This window comes from Dermacentor albipictus, chromosome 4 (assembly GCF_038994185.2).
Source record: "Dermacentor albipictus isolate Rhodes 1998 colony chromosome 4, USDA_Dalb.pri_finalv2, whole genome shotgun sequence".
Lineage (NCBI taxonomy): Eukaryota > Metazoa > Arthropoda > Arachnida > Ixodida > Ixodidae > Dermacentor > Dermacentor albipictus.
Window position 1 is genome coordinate 39,057,742 of NC_091824.1, and position 26,114 is coordinate 39,083,855.

The following is a 26,114-nucleotide window of genomic DNA, read 5'->3' on the forward strand; positions in this document are numbered from 1 at the left end:
TGCACTGGACGTGGAAAACAGGGACAAGGAAAATTGCTCTGTGCGTCTTTTGGGCACCTTAACCCATTGGCCACCGAATTGGAATGAAGCACTGCATGGCCCCACCGTTTTGGTTATTCTTGCCCCGCACACGTGCACCACCTAAACTTCTGCTGCAGCGCTCATTATGCAGAGACTCTGCGGTAATGAACGCTGAAAAGATGCAAATGGATAAGTTTTGTTCAAAACATGAAGCCGCACTACGTTCAACTCAGATCCATAACTGTCAGTCAGCAGATTCATTTTTTTGTGTGGTAAAGCTTGAAACCCCCAGGCACGTGAAAAGTAGCTTCACAATTTTCATACTTTCACCTGTTGTCCTTTTTTTTTTCCTTCTTGCACTGCACAATTTGCACTGACACGTTGGAGTTGGTTTGCGATAGTTTGGCAGAATCTGTCATGGCGCCCACAGCACTGCTTGAACACGCATAGGTGTTGGAATGCACATTACGACTGTGCAAACATTCTGCAGATATCAACAAAAAAAATTTTTAAATCAAAGCGCCGTGAAATGGACACTTAGCGCTATCTGTTGACGACATTACCAAACTTTTCCAATTTATATTGGCTGTCATGCCATCTTCGAATAGCCTTTTAAGCCAACAGTGCATCCCACCAGGCACGTTGCTATCTTTGACAATGTGGTTCCTGTTTTTGTGCTTGGCGATTCGCCGGCTTTGGCAACCAATGGGTTTAGACTGATGAGGTAGCTTTCCCTCAGGAGCTCCTATCTAGATACGTGGAAACGGAGAACTCATTTTCCTTGGTAAGCACTGCACCGAATCTTCTGCAGTTTGTTGAATTTAATATAGAAGCTTAAAATCTACTCTCTTTAAGAGTAGATTTTAAGAGGCCATAAATGTTTTTACTGTTATCACTGAAAAAAAATTTTCTTAAGTAACTGACGCATCCGTCGACAGCAGAGGCAACCTATGAAGAACAGCTGAGTAGAGTGCGTAGTGTGGCCTGTTCGTATGCCAGGCCATTAAACATAAGAGAGCCGACTAAAAATGATCAGAACAGACATAAAAAGGTGGAGCACAAACGGTGCACTTATAATAATTGTTAGCTTATGCGTGAGTTAACATTTGACACCTCTACTGAAACTGTGGCAACCGCATCTGACCGAATGAAATTTCGTGCCAGCTTTAAAGACATGCATTTGCGATCAGTCAGCATAACAGACAGCACTGTATGCCGAATTTCAAATAGTATGTGCTTGTTACTGGGAAAGGAACGATAACCCTGGAATGTGAGCTTCTGGAAGCACACCAGATTTTAAGTGCATGGCTTTAGGTCTGTGTTTTGACTCATTATCTAATATGCTCACTGATAAACAAGGGGAAGTTTCTGGAGCAAGCGTAACACACGAAATTTTGATCAAGTCATATATGGTTGCGGTGATTTGGTGCAAGCGTAGCGTGTTACTTTGCAGTTAAACTAACGGCTGTCAAGCTTAGTGCTTGTCCTGTCACCTTCATCTCTGTCATCTTTTACAGCAAAGCTGTTAAGACGGAGTTCCACAACAGCTTTTTTTTTTTGCAATGAAAGCTGGCATGCAATGGCGCGATCGATGTCACGTGCAAATGCAATATAACATGTGTCAGAGCGCTGAATTTGCTTTGAAATGGGAAAATCAGTTACTTTAAAATAAAAGTTCTCTTGCATTATCTCATTCAAATGGATGACAATTTGTATGCATATTTTTTTACTAGTAATGTAATTTTTGTTTTTCGTGTTGCATTATACTGGCTCCACATTGGAGGTCGGCTAAGTGTTTGTACGGCTGCCCGTGCTCAGAATGCAGCATTTTGAATGATGCACTAATCGGGCAAGAAATAGTATTTCCAAAGGGTGCGGGAACTTGCTTGTGCAGCTTTGCTGTCTCTGAGGTATCAGTTGTCAGATTGCCATACATCTGCGAAGGGATCTGCGAAGGGATCTGCGAAGGGTATTTCATGTGGGTTCTCATTTCTAATAACATGAAAAGAGGTGCAGCTGCCTAGAATCTAGTGTGATGTACAAGCACTGAATTTTGTTCGGGATTGTAGCAGTGGCAGCTAGTATGTGCTGCATGTCTAGTTAAGTGAAGTGAGTTGATGTAACTACTAGTGAACAAAATACATGTGCATACATGTTCAAGTGCAGGGAAAATAAAAGGGGTACAGAAAGAGAGGTGTGCAAAAAAGTCGAACAAGAAGGACAACACAGCAGTGTTTGTGTTGTCCTATCTCACTTCTCCGCACGAAGCTCAAGTTTTTCTCACTTGCCTGGAATGACAAACATAACTACTGCCAGAAAATATGGATGTCGTACAAAGGCACCTTGTTTGTCTGCGTTATGGCTTTTTCCCTTGGTGGAAATATTACGACTATGAGCATGTTTTGCATAAGTTCAGTGTTGCTTCACTTGTAGTGCACCGAAAATAGTGTGATCATGTGTTTTTATACAAAATATGCACGTACAGGTCTCACTCGAGAACTAGACATTGGCATTTGTTTTTCCTGTGCCACTACCAGGCTCGCAAAACCATAGCATTTTTTACGTCCGCAACTCACGCAACCTGAGCCCCATAATACGCGTCCTAACTCAGAACAATGTATTACATCTTGACATCTTTACTTTTTGTCCATTTGTTTGTACTTTACCTGATTTTTTATGCCTCATTGGAGTTTCTGAAAAATTTGTGCTTTTAGTTTGTTATGTATCTTAAATTTTGTTCACTGCCCCATTACTAAGGCCTCTATGCTGTTCACTGGCTCTTAGAAATAATACAGTGAATGAATGAATGAATGAATGCCTGCTTTTCTGTACTAAATTTCTGTACTAACTTTCTCAATTTCCAGTTGTTCTGATAAGAGGTAATTCAATGGTGTATGCATGCAAGCTAACCTTCAGGTGTGTTTACTGTTGTATCCTTTGGCTGCTTCTGATAGTGGACACATGCTGTTATATCTGGTTTCATAAGACAAGCTGATGCATTTATGTACAAGGGCAATCAAGGGGTTGCTGAATTTTTCAGTGAACATTCTATGGTGTCATGAATGTGCTTGATGTTTTCATTCGTGAAGAAGCACCACTTTGAAAACCTTTGTGACAGCTGTCATTAGAGTTTGTGGCAGCAGGTAATGACTTCATTCCAGGTTGAATCTCAGGTGCCCCAGTGACCTAAGCTCATTGTATTCAGTATATATGTTTATTAGGTATAGATAGAACTGTGAGACATTAAAATGCATGCCATTCACAGTTTCTGGTGAAACGTGCAATTTGTATCACCTAACCATAACCTTAGCCCTGGTATGAGACATGGTCCGTTAACTCTTAAGACATTTCACCCTTGCAATTGCCACTTAATATTGATCACTTTTCTGCATAAAGGAAACTCTATTTAGAATCTCTTGCTGCTCTGAATATTCTTCCACATGCAGTTTGTGTTGCCAGTAGCATATCACAGTCATGCGTCCACAGGAATAGCCTGTGAGATATAGAAATAGGTGCAGTGTTATGGATAGAATCTGTAACACTGCTCATACATAGTATATGTCCTGGATGTTGCGACTTGCATGTCCTCTTAAGTTGGGTCTTAGACAAAAATAAATTTTATAAATCCTTATTCTTCAAGTTATGGCACTGTAAACTTGTAAATAAACCTAGCTAATTTAACATGCTTATTTCAAATATGAAGTCCACCTTTATTTATCTGATTTGCTTCTAGATCTATGCAAGTTTCCTTTACTTAATTTTATGGAAAAGTTTACAAGAAGTTGGTTCCTCAGGTTTCACTAAACACAATATCAATCGCATCTGCACCATTCAGGAAATCCAGTAAGGCCTACCTTACAGTACCATAATTTGAAGAATAAAGATTTTAAGAACTACTTCTTCAAACTTATAAATGTTACTACAACTCGCATCTTGTATTGTTCTTCTTAGTACCCTCTCTGAATGTTTGCCTGAAGGCTCATGTTTCAGGAGTAACACAAAAAGAACAGTCTCATAGTGTGCATTCGAAGCTGTAGAGTTCCATACTAAAAATACCAGAAAAGGAAATTGACTCTAGTGTTCGCACGTGCACACAGACTAGTGTATATATTTATTTCCTGGTTCATTGAAGCTTATTTCTCATTGCAAGTTTGTTGCATAGCAATAACTCACCTTGCTTTACTCCTATTTTATCATTCAACTGTTTTCAGAGCATTACATACAAAAATAATTGTCTAGAATACCGAGAGTAATTACACGTGGTGAGTGTTGCTTTCTAAATTCAACTAGATTTAGCATTACACATGCTCAAAAAATGCCGAAGTTTATTTATGCCCCAGATATTGTGCACTCAGAATTAGTTATAAGTGTAAAACACATTTCTGCCCTAAAAATGTAGCAGGGCAAGCAATCTTGAATCATACCACAAGTGAACCACAATAAACTGTAAAAGAAGTTGCTATGTGGTTTCACAACAAAGCTACACCAAATTGTTGCCAGATTTCCCCTATTAATCTTAGTGCAAAGTTCCATGATTGAACCCAGAGAGGTTTTTATGAATATCTAGAGGAGGAAAATTAGTGCCACTGTGCTGTTGTAATATGTAAAATGCTGGAAGGTAGGAGGCTTCGGATTAGCATCTTTCTCGAAGAGCCAGGATACGTCGAAGGTGTGCCTGGTGACCAGTATTTCATTTGAGATGATGGTTTAGTCTATGCTAGAACAGTGTGTAAGATTGTGCCTTTGATATATTATTATGCAAGAGTTTTAATATTAAAGCATTAGTCTTCATGCATGGGCATTTTATACTGCGAGTGCCTGTGGTGACTGTCTCAGGTTATTAAGAATAGTGGATTAAAATAAAATTACTGACCAAGTTTTATTATCTGCGTGATAATCACCAACACAATTCTTTATTTTACAAATTTCATTAACTAACCTTTAAGTAATAAGTTTAGAGGCAAAGTTGCAACTGCGGCATTAAAATTACCGAGCACTTTAAGCATAGCCATTCACCAGATACCTCGGCCCTTGTATCAGTTTTGAGAAGTAAGTACTGTCGAATAAACTTATAACGATACCGGTTTTTAGCAATGAGCAGCTGCAGCAACAACAATGTTTTTATATGTTCTACGGTAAAATAAGCCTGCCCACTATTATGTTCATATGCTGTGTTATCAGTTATAACAAATCTGGCTACTAGGTGTCTGCGTCAGTAGGAAAAAGAATGTCAAATCCTAGAAAAGTGAACAAAACACAAGCCACCGCACCCACCTGCAGGCAGCGTACCTTCGTCCTATCGCCAGCCTCGCGTGTGCTTCCTTCCAAACCTCCGAAACACGAGTGGGTGGAAGGCGCTGGGAGAGAGGCAGACGGGGCTTGTGAAGTGGCAAAGGCATGGCAGGCGGCAGGTGCGGTGAAGCCATGCTGCACGCAGGCAATTGTGGTGGCTCATGCATTTCTTTTTCAGGATCTTGCATTCTTTTTCTTTTGGCGCGGATGTCCAGTAGACAGATTCAGCTGTTATAACCAATAATGTGGCATATGAACATTTTAGTCGGCAAGTTTACTTTACCATAGAACACAAACAAAAGTTCATGGAGGTATGGCTGCTCGTTGTTACATCCAAGTATTCTTAAAACTGGTAATCTTATGAGTGGGTTTGACTAGTTCTTTCTGTCTAATTAATATGTTTTGATGTTGGTCCCCTCTTTTCGTTTTTCTTTTTTTGTGTGTGCAACCCACTTACTACAATAACCAGTTATAACAGTGGAATTTCTTGGCAGTTCAGTTCAGTTCAGTTTATTGTTCTTTAAATACAATGAATTGGTAAGAGACAACATACAGACGAGGGTCCCAAAGTCAAAGACTGCAACGGGACCCTCGGTTAAATAATAAGAATATTATAAGTAGGTTCGACTGTGCTCAAATTCTGCAGTGAAATGCATTGCAGTTCCAGTTGGTATGTTTCTGCACTGTAGAAAAATGCAGCAGGAAAAAACGTGAATTTTTCTTAATTGGTAATAGTAATATATAGACCACCGCTATGGGTCACCAGCTTGGTCACCAGAATCATTCTGTCTGGAATCTCTAGTTTTTAGTAATTTGAGACAGCTGTCTCAAAACCGCTTGGACAATACCAGTAGCTTTTTATGAATGTTGCAGAGAAGACACATTTTTAGTTTTCTTCGTTTTCTTTTTATGTGATATGTGACAAACATCACTGTGAGATGTGTCAGGGAATGAACCAAAACTTGCCATGAAGACTGTATTCGAAGAAAGCTTCATTTATGCAGCTGTTGCCACGTTTTAAAGGAAGCTACATTGAATGCAAGCCTAAAGGGGTATGCATACGGGGGGCCTCCCGAGTGTCAGCAAAGGGGAGCGCATATCATGTGACAACGTCATCACAGTTTTGTGAGATGGTATGCTGCTGCCAGCATTCCCCGGAGAGAGGGGACCTTCTGTCCTAAGGGAACAATCCCCACTTGGCAGGGGAGGTAGCGGAATTTTGTGCTGGTGTCTGGGAACCTTGACCAAGCTGCTGTTCCAGTGGGCCGCAGCCATATTGCAATTGCTTCATTATTGCACTTGGTAGCAAGGCGGGTTACTTGTGTGCCACGGTGGTGGTTAAGTGACGATGCAATTTTGCATTTTATTTTTTTTCTGGTCGAATAATTCTTGTACCTTTGGGGCACTACTCCTAAAGCGTACAAGAAGGTGAATTTGGAAGAAACGAAGAGTGGCAATGAGAGTTGAAGCTGCCAGAGTAGTCTGCCAGCAATGATCTCCCTACCCGGTTGCCTCGCCCGTGTAATCGGGGGATGCCTATGGTGAAATTTTGTTGCAGCCAGCATCACTCAACTCTGCCCATACCCCCACAGAAATGTTTCTCGCATGAATACCCCCTAAGCTTCCACATTCCAGCATTCGCATCTATTCAGTGCGCCATTTAAGAGACTTGCATACACAGTGGCACCGTATTTCCCGCTATGCAGCATTGTAAGAAATTCCACAGTTTCATCATGGCCTCAGAGATTGGGCCGAGCCCATGCATGTCACCCAATCTCTGAAGCCATGGTTGAACTGGCCAGAAAGCACTGTGCTGTGTGATGGTGAACAGAACCTTGCCTTTGGCAATACGGCCGGTGTGCAGAATGCGACCAAGGCGGCCGGCGAGCCCAGTCCCCAGGTGCACCTGGTGGTGGGCCAGCAGGAGCGCTGGAGCTCCATCAAGCACAGCACCAATGACCCTGTCTGGGAGGAGATCTTCTATCTGCTCCTCAGCAACCCGGAAGTCCAGGAGATGGAGGTCAAGGTATGTAGGTATACCTGGAGGGCTGGTGTCTTCTCTCTCCACAGTGATAAACAGTTGGCTAACAAGGGCAGCCCCAGCCTAGAGCCAGCACTTCAAAAAAGGAATTGAAACTAGTATAACAGTGAAACCCTTTGTCAAGGACAGAACTGAAGAACAGACAAGGACAGTGCTTGCCCATGTCCACTGTTTGATATTCTCCTCACCAAAAAGTCGTGCAAAGTACTTTGAATCGGACAGAACTTGAAAACTGCAGTTAAAGATGGGACAGGTGGCAGGAAGTTTGAAAAGGATGGGTGAAGCCTCTCAAGTGAACTTATAGAAATGAAATGCATAAAATATATATGCTGGCAGCCACTGCTGCACACACCACGTGGTGTTTTGTGAACAGAAAGAAAGAAAAAGCAATAAGCGCCACAATCATTAATCATTCGTGCAACAACTGCTTCGAAGGTACACAAATGTTCTGTCTGCTTTTCTTACGCATGTCCCACCTTTAAGTACACAGTTTTCAAGAATGCAATTGTACCAATTTGTCCAGATGTTCATACTTCTGATGCAATCTTTCACATTCCGAAAAGGGGACTCAGCCCCATTCCTTCAATGTCAGAACACCCTTTATTTTTAAACATTTCGACTACCTTGTGTCTAGACAGTGCAAGGAAACACAAACACATGGAAGAAGAAATACATCATGATTTCCTTTCTTTTTCTCGTTGTTCCTCATGCTTTTGTATGACAATAGTAGTGCTCTCCTGCTTATGTATTTGCGCACATGCCAATAGACTTTATTCGAAGGTCGGCAGCTTGTCTTGTCTCTTGTTCCCCGTGTTCGTTTCGCTTGCATTTCTCTTGCGCTGTGTAGCCACAATGACCACATCTACTAGCTCAGTTTTTAGTGCTTTTACAATTTTGACTTTCCTCACCTTCCTCTATGCACCGTTTTGTCCTCCTTCCACGTTGCACGTGGGGGAGAGCAAGCTACTATATTGCCACATCTGTTTTTTTCATGTTTTGATCGTACGCTATGGCAGTACTATTTTGTTATCACTTTACTGTTTTTCACACAATGATGTGCTAAAAGATAATGCCTGCATCCTGAATGCTCTCGTCCTATTTAGAATAGCTGGACCTGCCATGTTAGTTTGATGCATGCTCCGAGACAGTTGTACCACTTTCTAAAATATGCTTGGTTGCCAGCATTGCATCAAGAAAGTTAATCGATGGACGTATAAATAACGAACCGGCGAATATGGTGTCATCTCATTGACGGACACCAACTGCACTTGCTCTCATCGCCGTCGGCAAGTTAGTGTTTGCTTTGCTTTCAGTGAACAAGTTCACCCAACAAACTGTTGGAGTTTATCGTTGGACTTTGCCTTGCTGGGTTCTTGCCTGAGCACTGTCATCACTGCGGGACAATATGAACACAGCCAAGGAAAGCAGTTACTGTTTAACGACAAGTTCACATGTCCAAGTGTTGGCGTCAGTGACATTCTTCGTTCGATCACTGTTAGTCACTTCAAGCCTCCATCTTCCTATGAACTTCTGTCTCGTTTGGATCCCTCTCCACACTTGTTCTATTTTATAATATGTTTTATTACTTTGCACTAGACAGGAAAAGGACATAAATAGAAAAAAGGAATAAGTGTCACTGGAGTAAATGAAGCCCATACTTTCGTAATGGGCTAACTGGTGATGCATTCCTCATAGCAGTGTTACAGCTCATACAAACGAGAGAAGAAACTGGACACAGCACTGTGCCCTGCCCTTCTTTTTTTTCTTCATAGCTTGTACGTTCTGTAGCACTGCTTTTTCCATACAAGAAGGCCAAATTTTCTTGAACTTCGCACCTAAACCTCAGTGTTGGCACCTCAGTATAACATCGCGGATTTCAAGATATTCTGTCACATTTATGCCAATTTGTTGCGAGAAATGTTATCAAAACTTAATAGGTTGAGCTTTTGGTTTTCTTACATGGAATTCGGGCCTCCTTTACAAACAAGCACTTAGCTAGGCCATACAGGCTCTGTGAAAATTCACGACATCAGTGTGAGTAGGGACTACGAAGCCCAGGGCGGTGTCATGACCTGTCTCATCATTTTCACATGTTTTCTGCCCTTCCAGACCTCATCTGCGGCACGAGTGGTAGTTTTGGTATAGTAGAGGCATAATTTACTCATACAGCCGAAGTGGACATTCCTTTTTGGCACCCTTTAAACTATTCTTCACTGGTTTTCTTTTAAGCACGTTAACGTTGCTACGCACTGATGATGCAACACACTCGCTCAATGGTGCACTGGCCATACATCCTCCCCAGGTGATGGACAACAAGTGCGGGCAGGTGTTGGGCCACTTGAGTTTCCGGCTGTCGCGCCTCCTGAAGGAAGATGGGCTGAAGATAGACGAACCGCTCATCCTGCTGGGGACGGGACACCAGGCAAAGCTGCTGATCACGCTGCAGCTGCGCATCCTCTGCAGCAACAAGCGCAGGTGAGCAGATGGATACCAGGGGCAGTGGTGTTTGCCATACGGGTTTCTCGTAAAACCCATACGCAATTCTCAGAAACGTAGTCAAGAATTCAATGGGACCTCGTCTGGTCAGGTAGCATGTATCATATCATAATACTTTTTACTTAATCAGTGACCATTGTTGTGACAGAATGACGTCACGGCCACACCCCCTGTTCGTACCTAGATAAACAGCGCGTGTTTTGGGAATAAAGCCATTCCTATTCCTGCTATCTGAGTAGCGTCTGTATGCATGCTACAACAAGTGGCGACGAAGATGGGATCGGAAGCCTAGGCCGACATTGCGCAGGACAAGAATGGCGAAGTTCTTGGATTTCGAGCCTTTCGTCAATGATGGCAAAGAAGATTTCATGTCTTATGTTGAAAGATTTGACCACTACTGGAAAGTGACCCAAAACAAAGATGACAGCCTGAAGAAGTCTGCCTTTATAACGACCATTGGTAAACGCCCCTACAAAACGCTGAAGGACCTGTTGCTACCAGTGAAGCCAGAAGACAAATCATTCAATGAAATCGTCGCAGTCCTGAGGGAACACTACTCTTCGGGAAGCAAAGTTATTGCCGAAAGGTTCAAGTTTAATCACCGCTACCAGATGGAAGGTGAGACAATTTCCGTATTTGCCGTGGAACTACGCCATATGGCAGCAAGATGCGATTTTAGGCCATTTCTCGACGATGCTCTTCGAGACAGGTTCGTGGCTGGCCTCAGCGACGCTTCGATTCAAGCCAGCCTTCTGAAGAAAAAGGAGCTAAGCTTTGAAACTTTGATGACCTAGCCAGAAGCGCGGAACTGGCTGCAAAAGGATCCAAAGGCTTCCGCCCAAGCTCTGACAACTCTTTTCTCGACAAAGGCGTCCGTGTTATTCAGAAGGGTCAACAAAGACAAAAGGCGAGGACTTCGGCGGGTCTTGCAGCCGGTAACTCTTGTTACCGAAGTACGGAGCAACACGATGCGGGAGACTGTCCATATCGAAAGGCAAGGTGTCATTATTGCAAAATTAGTGGTCATCTGGCTCAGGCGTGCAAGAAAAAAAAAAACGAGAAGCGGTTAATGCATTCAACGATAGCGATGAAGAAGTGGAAGAGTTACAACTTTTTCACGTTCAGCAAAGTGGACCGATGACTCGACCTTACCGAGTGCAAGTGCACATTGCAGGTAAGCCGGTGGAGATGCAGATCGACACAGCAGCCGCTGTCTCGATTATTAGCGAGAGCTTCTTTTCGTCCCTGTCTTGTTCACAGCCACCAGTCAAAACAGGACTGCAACTTAGAATGTACGGAGGCGCACCACTGGAAATTGTAGGGCAAATGGAAGTGCCTGTGGTCTACCGAGAACAACGCAAGACGTTGCCTGTCGTGGTTGTACCTGAAAGGAAGCCGTCGCTACTTGGACGTGACTGGCTTGCAGAACTGAGGATTGACTGGAAGAGCGTATTCACGGTGCAGACAGACGGAATGGTGGAGGAGTTGCTACGCAAGTATAGCAATGTTTTTTCTACGGAGGTAGGACTAATAAAGGGACACAAGGCACAGCTGGTCCTAAAGGAAGATGCCAGAGCAGTTTTCTGCAAGGCTCAACCGGTTCCCTTTTTCCTGCGGACAACAGTCAAAGAAGAAATTCGACAGCTCGAACGGAACGGAGTCATGGTTCCCGTGGCACATAGCGACTGGGCTACACCAGTGGTCGTCGTCCCCAAGGCAGACAAGAAGGTGAGGCTGTGTGGAGACTTCAAAATTACCTTAAATCCTCGCATAATGACGGAGCAGTATCCATTACCCTTAGTCGAAGACATTTTTGCAGTAATTGCGGAAGGCAAGGTCTTCACGGTCTTAGACCTGACCACTGCGTACCAACAAATAGAAGTGCACAAAAACTGTTGATGCTTAACACGCACATCGCTTATTTCAGTGCCTCCGCATGCCATATGGAATTTCCAGTGCCCCAGCCATATTCCAGTTGGTGACGGATCAAGTATTAAAAGGCGTGAAGGGCGTTGCCTGCTATCTTGATGATGTCCTCATCACGGGAGTGTCCGAAATGGAATGTTTCGAACGTGTTGAAGCAGGCCTTGCTCGGTTTCGGAAGCATGGCGTTCGGCTCAAGCAAGAGAAATGTAAATTTTTCAAAGACTCTGTCACCTATCTGGGGCATATTATTAGCACAAGTGGAATTAAGCCGTGCACAGAAAAGGGTGAAGCTGTTCGGAGTGCGCCAGCTCCAAGGAATGAATCAGAACTAAGAGCGTACCTTGGCATGCTATCTTTTTACTCCAAGTTCATCCCCAACATGTCCACACATCTGAAACCCCTATATCAATTGCTGAAGGGAACTTGGCAGTGGCAGTGGCCCAAAGACGCTGAAGAGTGTTTCCAGAAGAGCAAGCGTTGGTTGACGAGTGACAGTGTCCTAACCTTCTACAATCCGGAGAAGTCAATAGGCCTTGTAGCAGACGCGTCTGCATACGGATTGGGGGCGGTGCTTTTCCATGAAATCGACGGAAATGAAAAACCGATAGCCTACGCTTCGCGAACACTCAGTAAAGCAGAGACTGGGTATTCCCAAATAGAAAAAGAAGCGCTTGCAGTGGTGTTCGCTATCAAATGATTTCATAAATATATTTATGGACGAGAGTTCGCCATACACTCTGATCACCTGCCATTAAATGGCTTACTCGGACACAACAAGCCCATTCCAGCACTATCAGCTGCCCGAATGCAGCGCTGGATGCTGCTACTTGCGGCCTACCGTTACAAATGGGTATGTAGGAAAGGGAAGGCTCTCGCTAATGCAGACGCATTATCGCAGCTTCCGCTAAAGAACGAAGCTGACGTCAGTGACTACGTGCAGTTTTTCTCGGCAACAGACGAACTGCCCTTATCAGCTGAAGATATTCGGAAAGTAACAAAGAAGGCCCCAGTTCTATTGAAGGTCCACTTCGTCACATTAAATGGATGGCCAGCAAAAGGTGCCGGTGAAAATTTAGCACCGTACTTTACTAGACGCCATGAACTATCATTGGATCGAGACCGTGACCTGGGGAAATTGCGTAATTGTGCCACGTGCGCTTGTTACGCCGGTTTTAAAATTGCTGCACGAAGGACATCCAGGCACGACTAGAATGAAAATGCTTGCGAGGAGCCATGTGTGGTGGCCTCAGCAAACTTCGGACATAGAAGACACTGTCCAGAGCTGTGCAGTCTGTCAATTTAGGCAAAACACGCTGTCCCAGGTAGACTTCACTCCTTGGGCCCGTGCATGCAAAAGATGGGAAAGAGTGCACTTGGACTTCGCTTTTGCAAACTCATGCTGGTTAGTAGTCCTGATAGATGCTTATTCCAAATGGGCAGAAGTTGTGTGCATGAAAACAGCTACAGCGGAAGCAACTGTGCAAGAGCTGCGAAGAATATTTGCGAGCTTCGGTCTACCGGAAATGGTCGTCACAGACAATGGACCGCAGTTCTCGTCTGCTCAGTTCTCTACATTCCTTGCCTCCAATGGCATACGCCACCTCACTTCTCCGCCTTATCATCCTGCATTGAATGGGGCGGCGGAAGGACTTATGCAAACCGTCAAGAAAAGCCTACTAAAGCAAATTGGAGAACACAAAAAGCGTGGCAAGTCTATGCAGCATTGCGTCGATCAGTTTTTATTCTCGTACAGGAACACGCCCTGCGCATCGACAGAGATTACGCCAGCTCAGTGGTTTTTGACATGGGCCCCCAGAACACGTCTTAGCCTCCTGCACCCGGAGCTGAGTAACCGGTTGAAGAACGAATCGCGCCAGCCCACTTTTGCCCGCTCAAGGTCAACGTGGCGCGAGTTCACAGCAGGTGACAAGGTGCGAGTGAAAGGAACTCGTCCGGGTGACCCTCTTTGGTTAGCAGGCACGATCACGCGCCGTATTAGTGCTGTCACGTATACAGTGCGGGTGAATAACGACGAACATTTTGTGCATGCCGACCATATTGTTTCAGCTAAGCGCCCGGATTACCAGCCAGCCAGAAGCTCGCATTCAGTCCTAAAAATTCCAGGACGGCTCGATCAAGCAGTCCCCATGGCGGCCCGAGAAATGGCAGCCGATCAGACACTGCAAGTTCAAGCTCCACATGAACCTCCAGCATCGGGGCGCCTTGAAGATCACCAGGCGATGTCCAGCCCGGAGACCTCGGAGCAGGTTCCAGTGCAGTCTACTCCTGAAACCTTAAGGCGTAGTACACGAACACGCAAGCAACCAGATAGATGGGGATACAATTAAAAAGAAAATTAAAGCTGGCAGAAGTGTTGTGACAGAATGACGTCATGGCCACACCCCCTGTTCATACCTAGATAAACAGCGCGCGCTTTGGGAATAAAGCCATTCCTATTCTTGCTATCTGAGTAGCGTCTGTATGCATGCTACAACAACCATAACTTTTGTTTTGTTACTTCTCAGAAATGCATACCGGTTTCTCACACGTGCATGGACATATCATCAAACCTATATGGGTTTGCATGGGTTTCCCTTGCAGCAAGAAATCTATGTGATTTTCTCGTAAAGAAGCTATTGTCATCTACCTAAGATTGATTGATTGATTGATTGATTGATTGATTGATTGATTGATTGATTGATTGATTGATTTCATAGCCAGGACTTGATTGCTCCAGCTCAGTTGTCTACTGCATGCGTGCGCTGGCTTTATGCGTGCTAGGATCTAAGTACGCGTGAGCTATGCATCCTAAACAATGTTTTGGCTGCCTTCTGCTGTCAAGCCTGAAATGCGCTTTGGTTTTTATTGAAACCGTAAAACTGGTGAAAAATTGAAACTTAGATATTCGAAGCCATGTAGAGTTCAATGGGCCTTCTGCTCCTGCAATGCAGAGGTGCACAGTGCATGTCGATAAATGTTGTTGAAAAAAAAAAAAGAATTCCCACAAATTCGGCACGTAAAAACTTGTGTGCCTTTTTTTGCCCAAAGCATGCAGGTTCCCTTTATTACTTAGTTATGGTGGACACTGCATTTTACACAGGATAGCAACTTTGCCATTTGGTGTGAACATCGTAAATGTGCATATAAGGCAGATATGGGCAACAAACCTTTCATCAAGCTTCTATAGGCCTGATAAGTTGTTCTAGTCTAATGTAGGCATTATAATAGTGCATAAAACAGAGTCAGGCACATATTTCCTAGAAATTAACTTGTTACAAATGTCTCCAATTTCTGCAACAGCTGCTAAGAAAGAAACATTGTTCAGGGCTTTTAGTATTACTGCAAGTCATATATAATATATACTTCATGAGTACTTGGACAGAAATTGCCTCGAATAAAAAAAAATTTAATGGTAAGACGATAGCTTTATCTCGGAGCGACCCGCCGTGGTTGCTCAGTGGCTATGGTGTTGGGCTGCTGAGCACGAGGTCGCGGGATCGAATCCCGGCCACGGCGGCCTCATTTCGATGGGGGCGAAATGCAAAAACACCCATGTGCTTAGATTTAGCTGCACGTTAAAGAACCCCAGGGGGTCAAAATTTCCGGAGTCCTCCACTCCGGCGTGCCTCATAATCAGAAAGTGGTTTTGGCACGTAAAACCCCAAATATTATTATATTATCTCAGAGCGGCGCCCAATTTCTCTATTCAGACATATGTAAAATGCAGAAATGCGTTGGTGAGACCTATTTGGATGAATTTTTTGCATTTGAAAGAATAACAAGCAAATCTTGGAAACCGAGTTTTAATTTGAGGACTTTGATTTTGTTTTTACAAAATTGCCAAAATTAGATAAGTTAGAAAATTGAAACATAGTTTACAAATTCGTAACTGAAAAAAAAAGATATTGCTGTTTTGTAAACTGCATCTATTAGAGTATTGCAAGCAGACAAGCTTTATATATATGAATTTGTTTCAGAGCATTTTGCCACAGCCCTACCCCCAAATTAGTGATATATTTCAGGGCGGTGTAAAAATATCACTTTTGTACACCTTAGGTGTATATTAGGTGCAGTTTACAATTGTGATATTGTTTCTTATTGCAGAGTTATGGAGTTGTAAACTTGCCACTTGATTTCCTTGCCATTTAAAGTACTTTGCTAAGGAAAATTAGTGGCATAAATAAATTGAAAATTAACTTACTGACTGTTAACATTTTCTTTTAAATGCAAAAAGTCTTATTAAAGTTCGGATTAAAACCCCCTGTGTTAATCAGAACCGGCCTTAAAACCCCTTGCGGTCCTGTGGTCGTCGCTGTCTTCTTGGGTAGCCTGTGGAAGTATCAGTGCTTTCTTCAGGTTCTGTCGTCGACGATCTCCTGCACTTCAGTTTGTCTTCTCTTCATCCTTCCGTTTGTGTCAGCTTGGGAAATAGAAAGGGTGATGCTGTTTCAGAGAAGAGGGCAATTATGTCGACACAGGGACGCCCACTTGAACACTTCTCACACGTGACAGGTCGATCATACAGGGGCCAAGACGGCCTTAATTACCCTTTGCAGTCTTGTGGTCATTGATGTCTTCTTGGCGAGCCTGGGGAAGTATTAGTGCTTTCGTCAGGTTCTTTTGTCGACGACATCCTGCCCTTTGCATTGTCTTCTCTTATTCCTTCCCTTTGTATCAGCTCAGGGAATAAAAAGGGTGACACTGTTTTGGAGAAAAGGACAATTATGTCAACACGGGGACGCCCACTTGAACGCTTCTCACAAGTGACAAGTCGATCATATGGGGGCCAAGACGGCCTTAATTACCCCTTTCGGTTTTGTGGTCATCAATGTCTTCTTGGGGAGCCTGTGGAAGTATCAGTGCTTTCGTCAGGTTCTGGCGTCGACGACCTCCTGCCCTTCAGTTTGTCTTCACTTCATCCTTCCCTTTATGTCAGCTCGGGGAATAAAAGTGGCGATGCTATTTCGGAGGAGAGGGCAATTATGTCGACATGGGGATGCCTGCTTGAACTCGTCTCGCACTTGACAGGTCGATGTCCAGGCTTATCAAAACAGCCTTTTCTTGGACGAGGCAAATAATCTTGTCACGGGAACGTACACCTGAATGTCTCTCACACTTGACAGGCCGATCATAACAACACACACACAGTGAACATTTACATTGCAGAAGAGCAGTGGAGGAACTTCAGAACTTATGAAGGGATGATTCTGACTGCTCGAAGCGAGCGGCAGATTCTGCTCTACTCTGCTGTTCTATCTGTCCATGTCTGCCCAAACGTGCTGCATAAATAACACTAAATTTTGTTTCGCCACACAATAGCTATGTATTACATACCCTGACTGGCACTTTTTATGATGCATAATAATAAAGTAGAACAAATTCTCATTTTTCAATACGTATAAAAAATTTGAAGAGCACCACGTGCAGTTTTCTATAAGTGCAAGGTTATGGTTGCCGATCGTCTGCTCTTTCTACATGCACCTGGCTATGATTGCAGATCATTTGATCTTTCAAGTGCACTATTTTCTTGCTTCTATTACCACATAAAAAGCATGTGACCATAAATATAAATCTTGAAAGAAATATTACACTAAAGCAGTGTACAGGTCTCTTATTCCTAGAGTGCAAACCACGCTGGCGCAAAACATTTATGGTGGCATCTGACAACCCCACGCAAGCAGCCAAAAACAGACGACGCCGGGCACGTCGGAGACAGTGGTCACGTGCGCTTCGCTCCGACCACGAGGGACAATAAAAGTAGTTCCTTGTGGCACCGTAAGGGGCGCCACGGCAACGTTCGCCAACTCACGATAGCACGCCTGAAGCGGCGCATCTCCTCCTCACCCAGCATGGCAATACCACGACTTGTACTCGTGCTGGCCCCATAGTTAGGCCTCCTGTTATTCTTACTCCGTGGCGCGAGCGCCTATCCGCAAAACATGCCACAGAACTACATAGCTACCTTGACATTAGTTTTGGCTATGCATGCAGCAGCTTCGTAAAGTTTTCTTCTACACGAGTAACAGCACTAAAGTACTAACAGTAGCAGTAAAGAAATTTAATAAAAGTGTACTTCTCTTAACCTAATGCCTCCATTACCAAAAGGCGGTTTTATCTTCAATATTGTAAGCAGTATGTATTGCCATGCTGACATGGTACATATTACCATCCCAGCATGGCATAGCAGTGTGATATATGATAAAAGGTCATTCGGCTGATTATTGCACTTTTATCTTTTTAAGAGAAACATTAATTGTAGGGGTGTGTGAATACCAAATACTAGTAGATTTCGAATTGAATATCAGAAAACTTTTCACAAAATTTAATGCTTACACACTTTGGGCAAGAAAATGTGGTGCTCCTAGCATTGTTTAACAAGAACGTTGCAAGCTATCAGTAACTTAGGTGCATAGAAATCAAGGTATGCAGTACAGTCTATTCTTATTAAAGGGAATCCACCCAGCTGTCTTCCTCTCTCTTGGCATTGCGCATATTGTTGTGCCTGTCACTTGTTGCAAAAACTTTGGTTTCCTCTCAAGCTTCTTTGTTAACCTCCAAGTCTCCACCCCTTATGTTGGCACTGGTGTGATGAAATGATTGCGCACTTTCCTCTTCAAGGATAACATTAGGTTACCAGTCATGACTGTGCAATAAAGTCATAAAGTCATGACTAATAAGCGTACTGTGTAATAAATCTAGCTCCGAGGGCATTAGCTGAGGTGGCAGGTGCGGGACAGCCTTCCAGATGCAGACGTCATGTAGTCTGAGAACTTAAAGAACCAGGCAGCTGGCCAATAAAACCTGCGTATGCTACCACGTGCCATCAAGGCCGCCAGGGCCAAGACCCTTGCTATGCAGTGAGCGTGGAGAGTTCAGGAAACATGAGGGGCCTCGATTTATTGTGACAACCAAACAATGCCAAGGAAAGCGTAGATGAAATTGACCGTGTTCGTTGATTGTCGAGAGTAGTCCACTCTAAATGTGATTAGCGACAAAGGAAAGAGAACACAATGTGCCAGTCCCCTGTCTGCATGCACGGTACTATCATTGTGTGCTCAAGTTAATTCTGTGCCTGCATTCAAGTTGTGCCTAAATGGTGCCCGATTAACAAACGTGCTCATCTGTAAACAGCCAAAGTAGTGCTTTGCGAAAGTGCTCCTGACATTTGCTCAATCTTCTCGGTGGACTCGCAGAACATCAACCTCGGACTCCCTGTCCCGGGTAAGCCGGGGCAGCATGCGAGTTTCGGAGCATGAAGATGTCACCCCTTCACACAGGCCTTCCGTCGACGAACGGACCAGTCCACCGTCTCCACGCAAGGTCTGTCCACCCCCTCTTGAAGTGCATGCATGTGGGTGTTGAGGCGTAACAAGACCATTGAGCCGATGTGTTATGGCTCGCTGTGACATGCAGTGTTCGGTGTCACTTCATTGGCACTGTAATGCAAATGCTCTCGGCAGAGTGCGCTGTTTTGAGCATCTGGTGCTTGTGCATGATGTAAAGGCTGCAACAAAGCGGTCGCACTAAACTATTGGTAATTCGAATTTCATGGGGCTGGAAAAGATGTCCAAGTTATCTAAATGCCAAGTTAACAAATTATACCTCAACGTGCCTTTTTTTCTAGGTGTTGTTTCTGTGTAGCTCATAACAATCTTTGCTCTTTCTTTCATTACTGCATTGCAAGCATATTAGCAGTACTTACGCAAGTTTGTGAAAAACACGCACGCACGCACGCACGCACGCACGCACGCACGCACACACACACACACACACACACACACACACACACACACACACACACACACACACACTTTCTATATTGCTTAAAGTCTGCAAGTCGTTTCTTTTTTCTCCGCTAATCTCTTATGCCACAAGCATCGACAACTACGCACAAACCAGCCTGACCTCGTACTTTTCTCATCGACTAATCGACCATTGCTGTGTAACCGGAGAGTTTTACCCATGTTGGCATGTGGACCACAGTGGAATCGCCTCTCATCCTCAATGGCTTCCATAATCTTTGTCGCCTAATGCACCTTGCAATGAGTAAAAAAACAAAGCACTTTTTACTAAACTGCCATCATAGCAACTGCAGAAAAATCTGTACTCATGACGACAGTGATCAATGAGTCTTGCAGGCAGGCATGCAACCAAAGTGGCATTGTGCGTGGCACAAATCATAAAGTAAAATGGCACATAGTCTGAATTATCTAACATTCCAAATTAAGGAGGGTTGAATTAGTGAGGTAGCATGCCATGCTAACTTTGTCGAAGCTAAACCAATCTAATGCAGACATTTTCGTTTTTCTACATGGTTTCATCATTGTCTTACTACCTTCTTTGCTGTCTTAACTTACCTTTACAATCTCCAAATTTTAATCATTTCATGGTGGTGGCCGCAGGTAAATTGCTTGTTGCCTAGTCATATAACTCATTGTATAATAATAATTAGTCCATTACATGCTGCCATGCATTTTTTATTCTTCTGCATTTTGTGTGTGTCTCTGTTTTGTAGATTTATTTCTGTTTTCACTATCTCATTCGCATTCCATTTTCATGCTGTTATTATGCTACTATGTGGGTTGTCCTACGTAACTTAAGCCAAACATTAAAAATATGCTAATGTCATCTAGCTAAACAAAACCAAGGTAATGTTGTTTACCGTCACTTGGAGATCCATCTCAACAAAAAACTGCGCAAGAAAAATGTAGACGAGCTAGAGAGAAATGACAAACACGGGTGGCCGTATTTGTCGTTTCTATATAGCTCATCTATGTCTTTCTCATGCACTTTTTTTGTTAAGATGGAACCACACCAACTTGCCCTGCTCTCAGTTTTGATGCTTAAAGATCTTCAGATAATTTTTTTCATTCCTCCTGATTAGATAACTAGTCCTAATTAATTAACTTATCAAATATTATAATTAGATGAAAAGCGTCAATGAGAAAATTGTAGAGCAACATGAAAAACTCCCGATACAGCTTTCTGTTGCTCAGTACGTGCTACATAGAAGTATTTTTTCCGAGCGTGGAAGAAGCACGCGAATACACGCAACGTGCCTTGAGCGACCAGTTACGGGGCAATTTGGCGTGTATTCGCGGGCTTCTTTCACGCCCGGAAAAATACTTCTATGTAGCACGTATTGAGCAACAGAAAGCTGTATCGGGAGTTTTTCATGTTGCTCTACAATTTTCTCATTGACGCTTTTCATGAAATTATAATATTTGAGAAGTTGATTAATTAATTTAGACTATCTAATTAGACGAAATGAGAAATATAATCCAAGTATCTCCTAGTGACAGCAAAGAACATCACCTTGGTTATGTCCAGCTACGTGGCATTTGCGTATTTTTAAAGTTTGGATCAAGTTACGTGGGACACCCTCTATCTATGTTACATTGAGGGCTCTAAGGCGTTAGTGGTTACGTATACTGGTATACAGTGAAGGTGCATTTGCCGAGCTTGTCAAAATAAAAAGATGGCATTTTGGAGATCTCTCAAGTTTCTTGGCATGATCAAGAAATATGTCTCTCTTGTCCTCGGTGAACGGCTCAAGTCGGAGGCGAATCGTCGCCAACTAGACTGAATATTGATCCTTCTGAACTTGTTAAAGTTTCGAAATGTCATATTTTTGTTTTGACACGGTCATTGACTAAAATTTCTTCTTGTAGCTCATTCCTGGCCAAATGAAATCCCATTAAATGCTGGACTGAGAAATTTAAAAAAACAACTATTTGCTGTGTCAGTGTAGTGTGCCTCCTGGACAAGTGCATGCAGTTTCTTAATAACGGAGCATTGAAAGCAGCAGTCCGAGCAACGCTGAGTGAAATTTGTGCTAACCATTGCTTGCAGGTTGGAAATACAGTCAAATTTCGTTGTAATGAAGTTGCATCCACCACTGAAAAACTTCATTATATGCAATATTTATTATAAAAAAAATAAGTTTAGAATTTTAAGTACACAACGTATCACCGAAAATGAATTTGCAATCAGGGCTGCGTTAAAATGCAAATTTTTTTGCTTCGCTGTACCCATTATTGCATTGTATCTCCCTTTTTTGATTTTGTTATAGCCAGATTTTCAATATAATTTGTTGTATCCGATAACGTGTTACATTAGTCTGTGTTATAACGAGGTGCAAATGCACATTGCGGAGATATTCTGAGCTCTTGTAGCGACTGCATTCGAGGTTGTACTCTTGTGACGCAGACGCTGCCACCTCAGGTTCCGTCGCTGGACGAAGTGGTGCACTCTACAGTGTCACCCATCCTAGACAGCATGGCCATGGGAGAAGGACCGCTCGAAGCCAGCCACAGGGACCCACAGAGGTTAGAACAGCTGGCCCAACTCCATAGCTGAAACAGCAGAGCAAGAACAAAGAAGCAGACACCACAGGACTAGCACTGACCGCCAACTGTATTTCACAGAAAGAGCGACAACCTTTTATACAGTCGAACCCGACTACATCAAACCCGTTTACATCGAAATATTCTATATATCAAGCGATTTCTGAAGACGGTATAGTTACAATGAGTATATATAGCAAAAATTACGCTTACATCGAACAAAGGTAGCAGCGACTCCCGATATATCGAATGTCAAGCGGCCGTAAAGTGCCTCCGGAAGTTGGCTTTCCCTTGCAGTGGCGGAAAACTCGGCGGCCCGTGCTCCATCCAACGCTCTCCCTACGGTGACCGTGCTGTGTCGGGCGAGCCGTCGACACCCCCCTGCAAAAATGATCCTGGCCCACCCGCATTGCTTGCTCAGGCATTCAAGGCAGAAAGCTGGGCTAGTTGGTGCGTCATCATTATTCTAAAGACTAGTGCAAAATAGCAGGGACAAAGACAGAGAAGACGACAGGACGAGCGCTCGTCCTGTCGTCTTCTCTGTCTTTGTCCCTGCTATTTTGCGCTAGTCTTTAGAATAAAATTGCTTAGGCAGCCAATCAGAGGCTCTTGTGCCCTCGCCGTGAAAGATGGCGCAAGTGCGAGTTTGTCGCTACTTTTCTGGTTCATTGTGTGCCTTGTGGGCCTTCTCCCACAGTGTTGCCGTGATGATTCGCTTTTCATCGTGAAGCTCGAAAACATAAATAAGGTCCAGTCTGGTAAGAAGCCTGATGTCCCGGCAGCGTGCAAGATTTCGAGGAGCACTCTGAGCACGATCTTGAAGAATAAGGGGAGATTACGGCTGAAGCGGCCAAAACTTGCAAACTGGTGCCCGTGGCACCCGACATGTACACAGGGCTGTGTTCAAGTGGTTCATCCGAAATTGCTTTAGACTTGCCGGCTTCCGCGTGTTTGGTGATGACTATAAATTCTGATGAATGTGACGAAGCCGGTACCAGTGCTACCGAAGTTTGGAGCGAGCTGTCAGAATTTCTGGAAGCTTTTGACGAATCAACGGTCGACAAGCTTGTGAGTGCAGATGATTGTGTTGCGTCCACGGGAGAGCCCGAAAACAAAGACTGCATTGCCAACATCGTACCGAGCACAAGTGAAAGTGGGAACAATGAGGAAAGTAACGATGGTCCTTTGCCCACATCCTCCATGGTGATTGGTGCACTTGCACTAGTCCTGTGCGTCTGCGCGAATGCAGAAGGTTGCAGCCTCAGCTTCTCCGACTCCTTAGACAAGGTGGAGAAGTGCATGCGTCGCAGGCAGCGACATTGCCCAAGCAGAAGAAAGTACAGGACTATTTCATGGGAAACTAGGCTAGTTTCATCAATAAATTGATTTTATAAATGGTATGTGCTTTTATGACATCCAATTCTTTATCAGGCTTATATCCAATTATGCTCTATATCGAACTGATGGCGTTTTTTTGCGAGTTCGATATAGCCGGTTTCGACTGTAGTGTCTATCCAGCATGCATATGCAGATGTAAGATATAGGGTAACGTCAGTTACATTATTATGAATGTCTGACCGAGAATATTGTCGAATACTTGTGTGCACATGCTCGAGATGGACATGACCTATTGCTTGGCTTCGTGGCTACAGTGTTCTGTTGCTGAGCACAAAGTAACAGGTTCCACTCCCTGCTGCTGCAGACACATTTCAGTGAGGGCAAAAAGCCAAAATGTTTGTGTACTTAGGTACATGCTTGCTTATTTATATTACATGTTCGTAAAATGATCATTTATTTAGGTGCGTTCTGGAGAACCCCTGATGGTTGCCATTAGTTTGGAGCCCCGCCACTATGGCTTCTCTCATAGTTCCTTTGTTGCTTTGGGAAGCTAAGCACCATAATTTGATTTGACTTTGAGCTGGACATAGACTGTAAAAGGCTGGCGTTCTTTCTATGAAATACAGTTGGCACTCAGCGCTCGTCCTGTGATGTGTGATCGCTTCTTCGTCCTTGTTTAATTATGCTTAGTTCGGAGCTTACTCTGAAGATCGAAAACTAGTCCTCACCAAGATTGTGTAACATTCTAACTATGTGTAGTGAAACTTCATGCTGTTGCTCCTATTGTCTGGACTGTGGAAATGATGTCATTATTGGAAACGGAGCCTGACATGCTACTCCAGATATAGGGTGAAAGATTAAATGACATATGTGATGAGAATTCCCACAGAATCGAAACTAACAACTCACAACTATCTACAAGGTCTCTTTCAGACCCACATCCTGCAAAAACACCACAACGGCTTCTGTCATGCAACTTGCAAACGGCACTTTCCCACAGGTTGACAACTCACAATTCAATTGTAATTGAAACCAGAGCTGTCATTAGCGAGAATTCAAGACGAGGTGATAACCACAAGCGCCTTGTCATCTTGTTCAGACGAGACTATGAGGTTATCGTCAAGACTTAAGGTCGTTGGCAAGCTAACAAGCAAGTTTATTTGAAACCATCTGTAGTCATACTAGTTGTTAGTATAGGCCCATAAATTTTTCTAATGAAACTTCAAGATGCGCGTGCAAGAAGGCAGCGGCCTTCTTGTCTATTCTTGAAGCGATATGTGGGACCGGGCTAGTCGGTAACCTATTATAAAAACAGCACAACAGTGAACACAGGACAGAAATAAGGAATGAATGATAATATCGCGCTTGTGTTCATTCGTTCCTCCTTTATGTCCTGCGTCTGCTGTTGCACTGTTTTTGTCATGTATTTTTGAATTTGCACTAAGAATGGTAAAAACCTGTACCAAGGTCTATTGCAATGCTTGATATTAGGTGTTTCAAGCGTTCCCACACCATTACTTTTGTCTTGACTGCCCAGCTGCAATTGTTCTGTGTGCACTCAGGCTCATGAAACCACTGCATGAATAGCATATTTTCATTGTTAATGAAATCCTTTACTAACACTAGCCTTTCGTACAGGGAGGTGCTGGGAGACCCAGGAGCTGGCAAGCTTCAGCTGACTCTCCGGTACAGTGCCCAGAGAAGCCGCATGGTGGTCGTTGTCCACCGAGCTGTGTGAGTTGTGCTTCCAGCTGTCATTGGCCTGTTCTCTGTTTCCTACGGCTTTTGTGAGACCGGAAGACAGTGTGTTGGCCATGGCTTTTTGTGGCTGAGCACAAGATGCCGCGTTCCATTCCCTGCCGTGATGACCGCATATCACTCGGGGCAGAATGCAAGAATGCTCTTTCCTGTCTTCCAGCCTCTTTTCTATCTTTTTGTATGTTTCCGGTGTGTGTCATTGCTTGGCTGGTTTTTATCTTAATATAATAAAATAAGGCTTGTGAACTTAGATTTAGGAGCATCGAGGTAAAGAATCCGAGGTGGTCGGCATTAATTCGGAAGCCTCTACTACGGCGGCCCTCGTAGGCTGAGACATTCAAGCAAATAAATAAACAAAGTAGATCAGTGAGTGAATCAATTAGGCACATGGTGCCGAAGTGTAGAGATGTTGTGTGTTGCTACTCTGAGACACAAACAGGTCAAAGAAACTAAAGTAAATGTGCTCGAAGACAGTGAAAACAGGACAAAACCTGGAACTGCCACCCATGTAACTGCAGGTTGTTAAACATTTAGTACCACCATTGAGTTGGTCATGGCTAAAGTGTCTGCCTGAGTGTGCCATGTCCAGTCACCATTTCTGCATGAGTTCATTGCTAGTTACCCAGTCACCCCTTCTACATTCAGTCCATTAATGTCACCAGTTCTACACCAGATCACCCCCAGTCAGCAGTTCTAAATTGAGTCCATCACATCAGCAGTTGACCAACAGTTCATCAACAACCACCATTTCATCAGTCACCAATGCTACATTCGCTCCTATCAAGTCACAAGTTCTGCACCTGTTCATGACCAGTCACTATTTCACTAGTCACTAGTTCAATCCAATCAACTTGTTAGACCATGCTACTGCCTTCTTCAAGTCAGAGACCCACTTA

At 43.7% G+C, this 26,114-nt stretch overlaps 1 protein-coding gene across 2 annotated transcripts in view; it reads left to right on the forward strand.

Annotated features, from left to right (window-relative positions):
* The window catches only part of Esyt2 (extended synaptotagmin-like protein 2), a 93,043-nt gene that overhangs the window by 55,349 nt on the left and 11,580 nt on the right, over window positions 1-26,114 (forward strand). For both annotated transcript variants that reach the window (XM_065443758.2, XM_065443760.2), the window contains 5 exons: window positions 7,178-7,339; window positions 9,657-9,829; window positions 18,970-19,096; window positions 21,986-22,104; window positions 25,099-25,194. In XM_065443758.2, coding sequence (XP_065299830.2) covers window positions 7,178-7,339; window positions 9,657-9,829; window positions 18,970-19,096; window positions 21,986-22,104; window positions 25,099-25,194 — 677 coding nt within the window. The remainder of the gene's footprint in view (window positions 1-7,177; window positions 7,340-9,656; window positions 9,830-18,969; window positions 19,097-21,985; window positions 22,105-25,098; window positions 25,195-26,114) is intronic.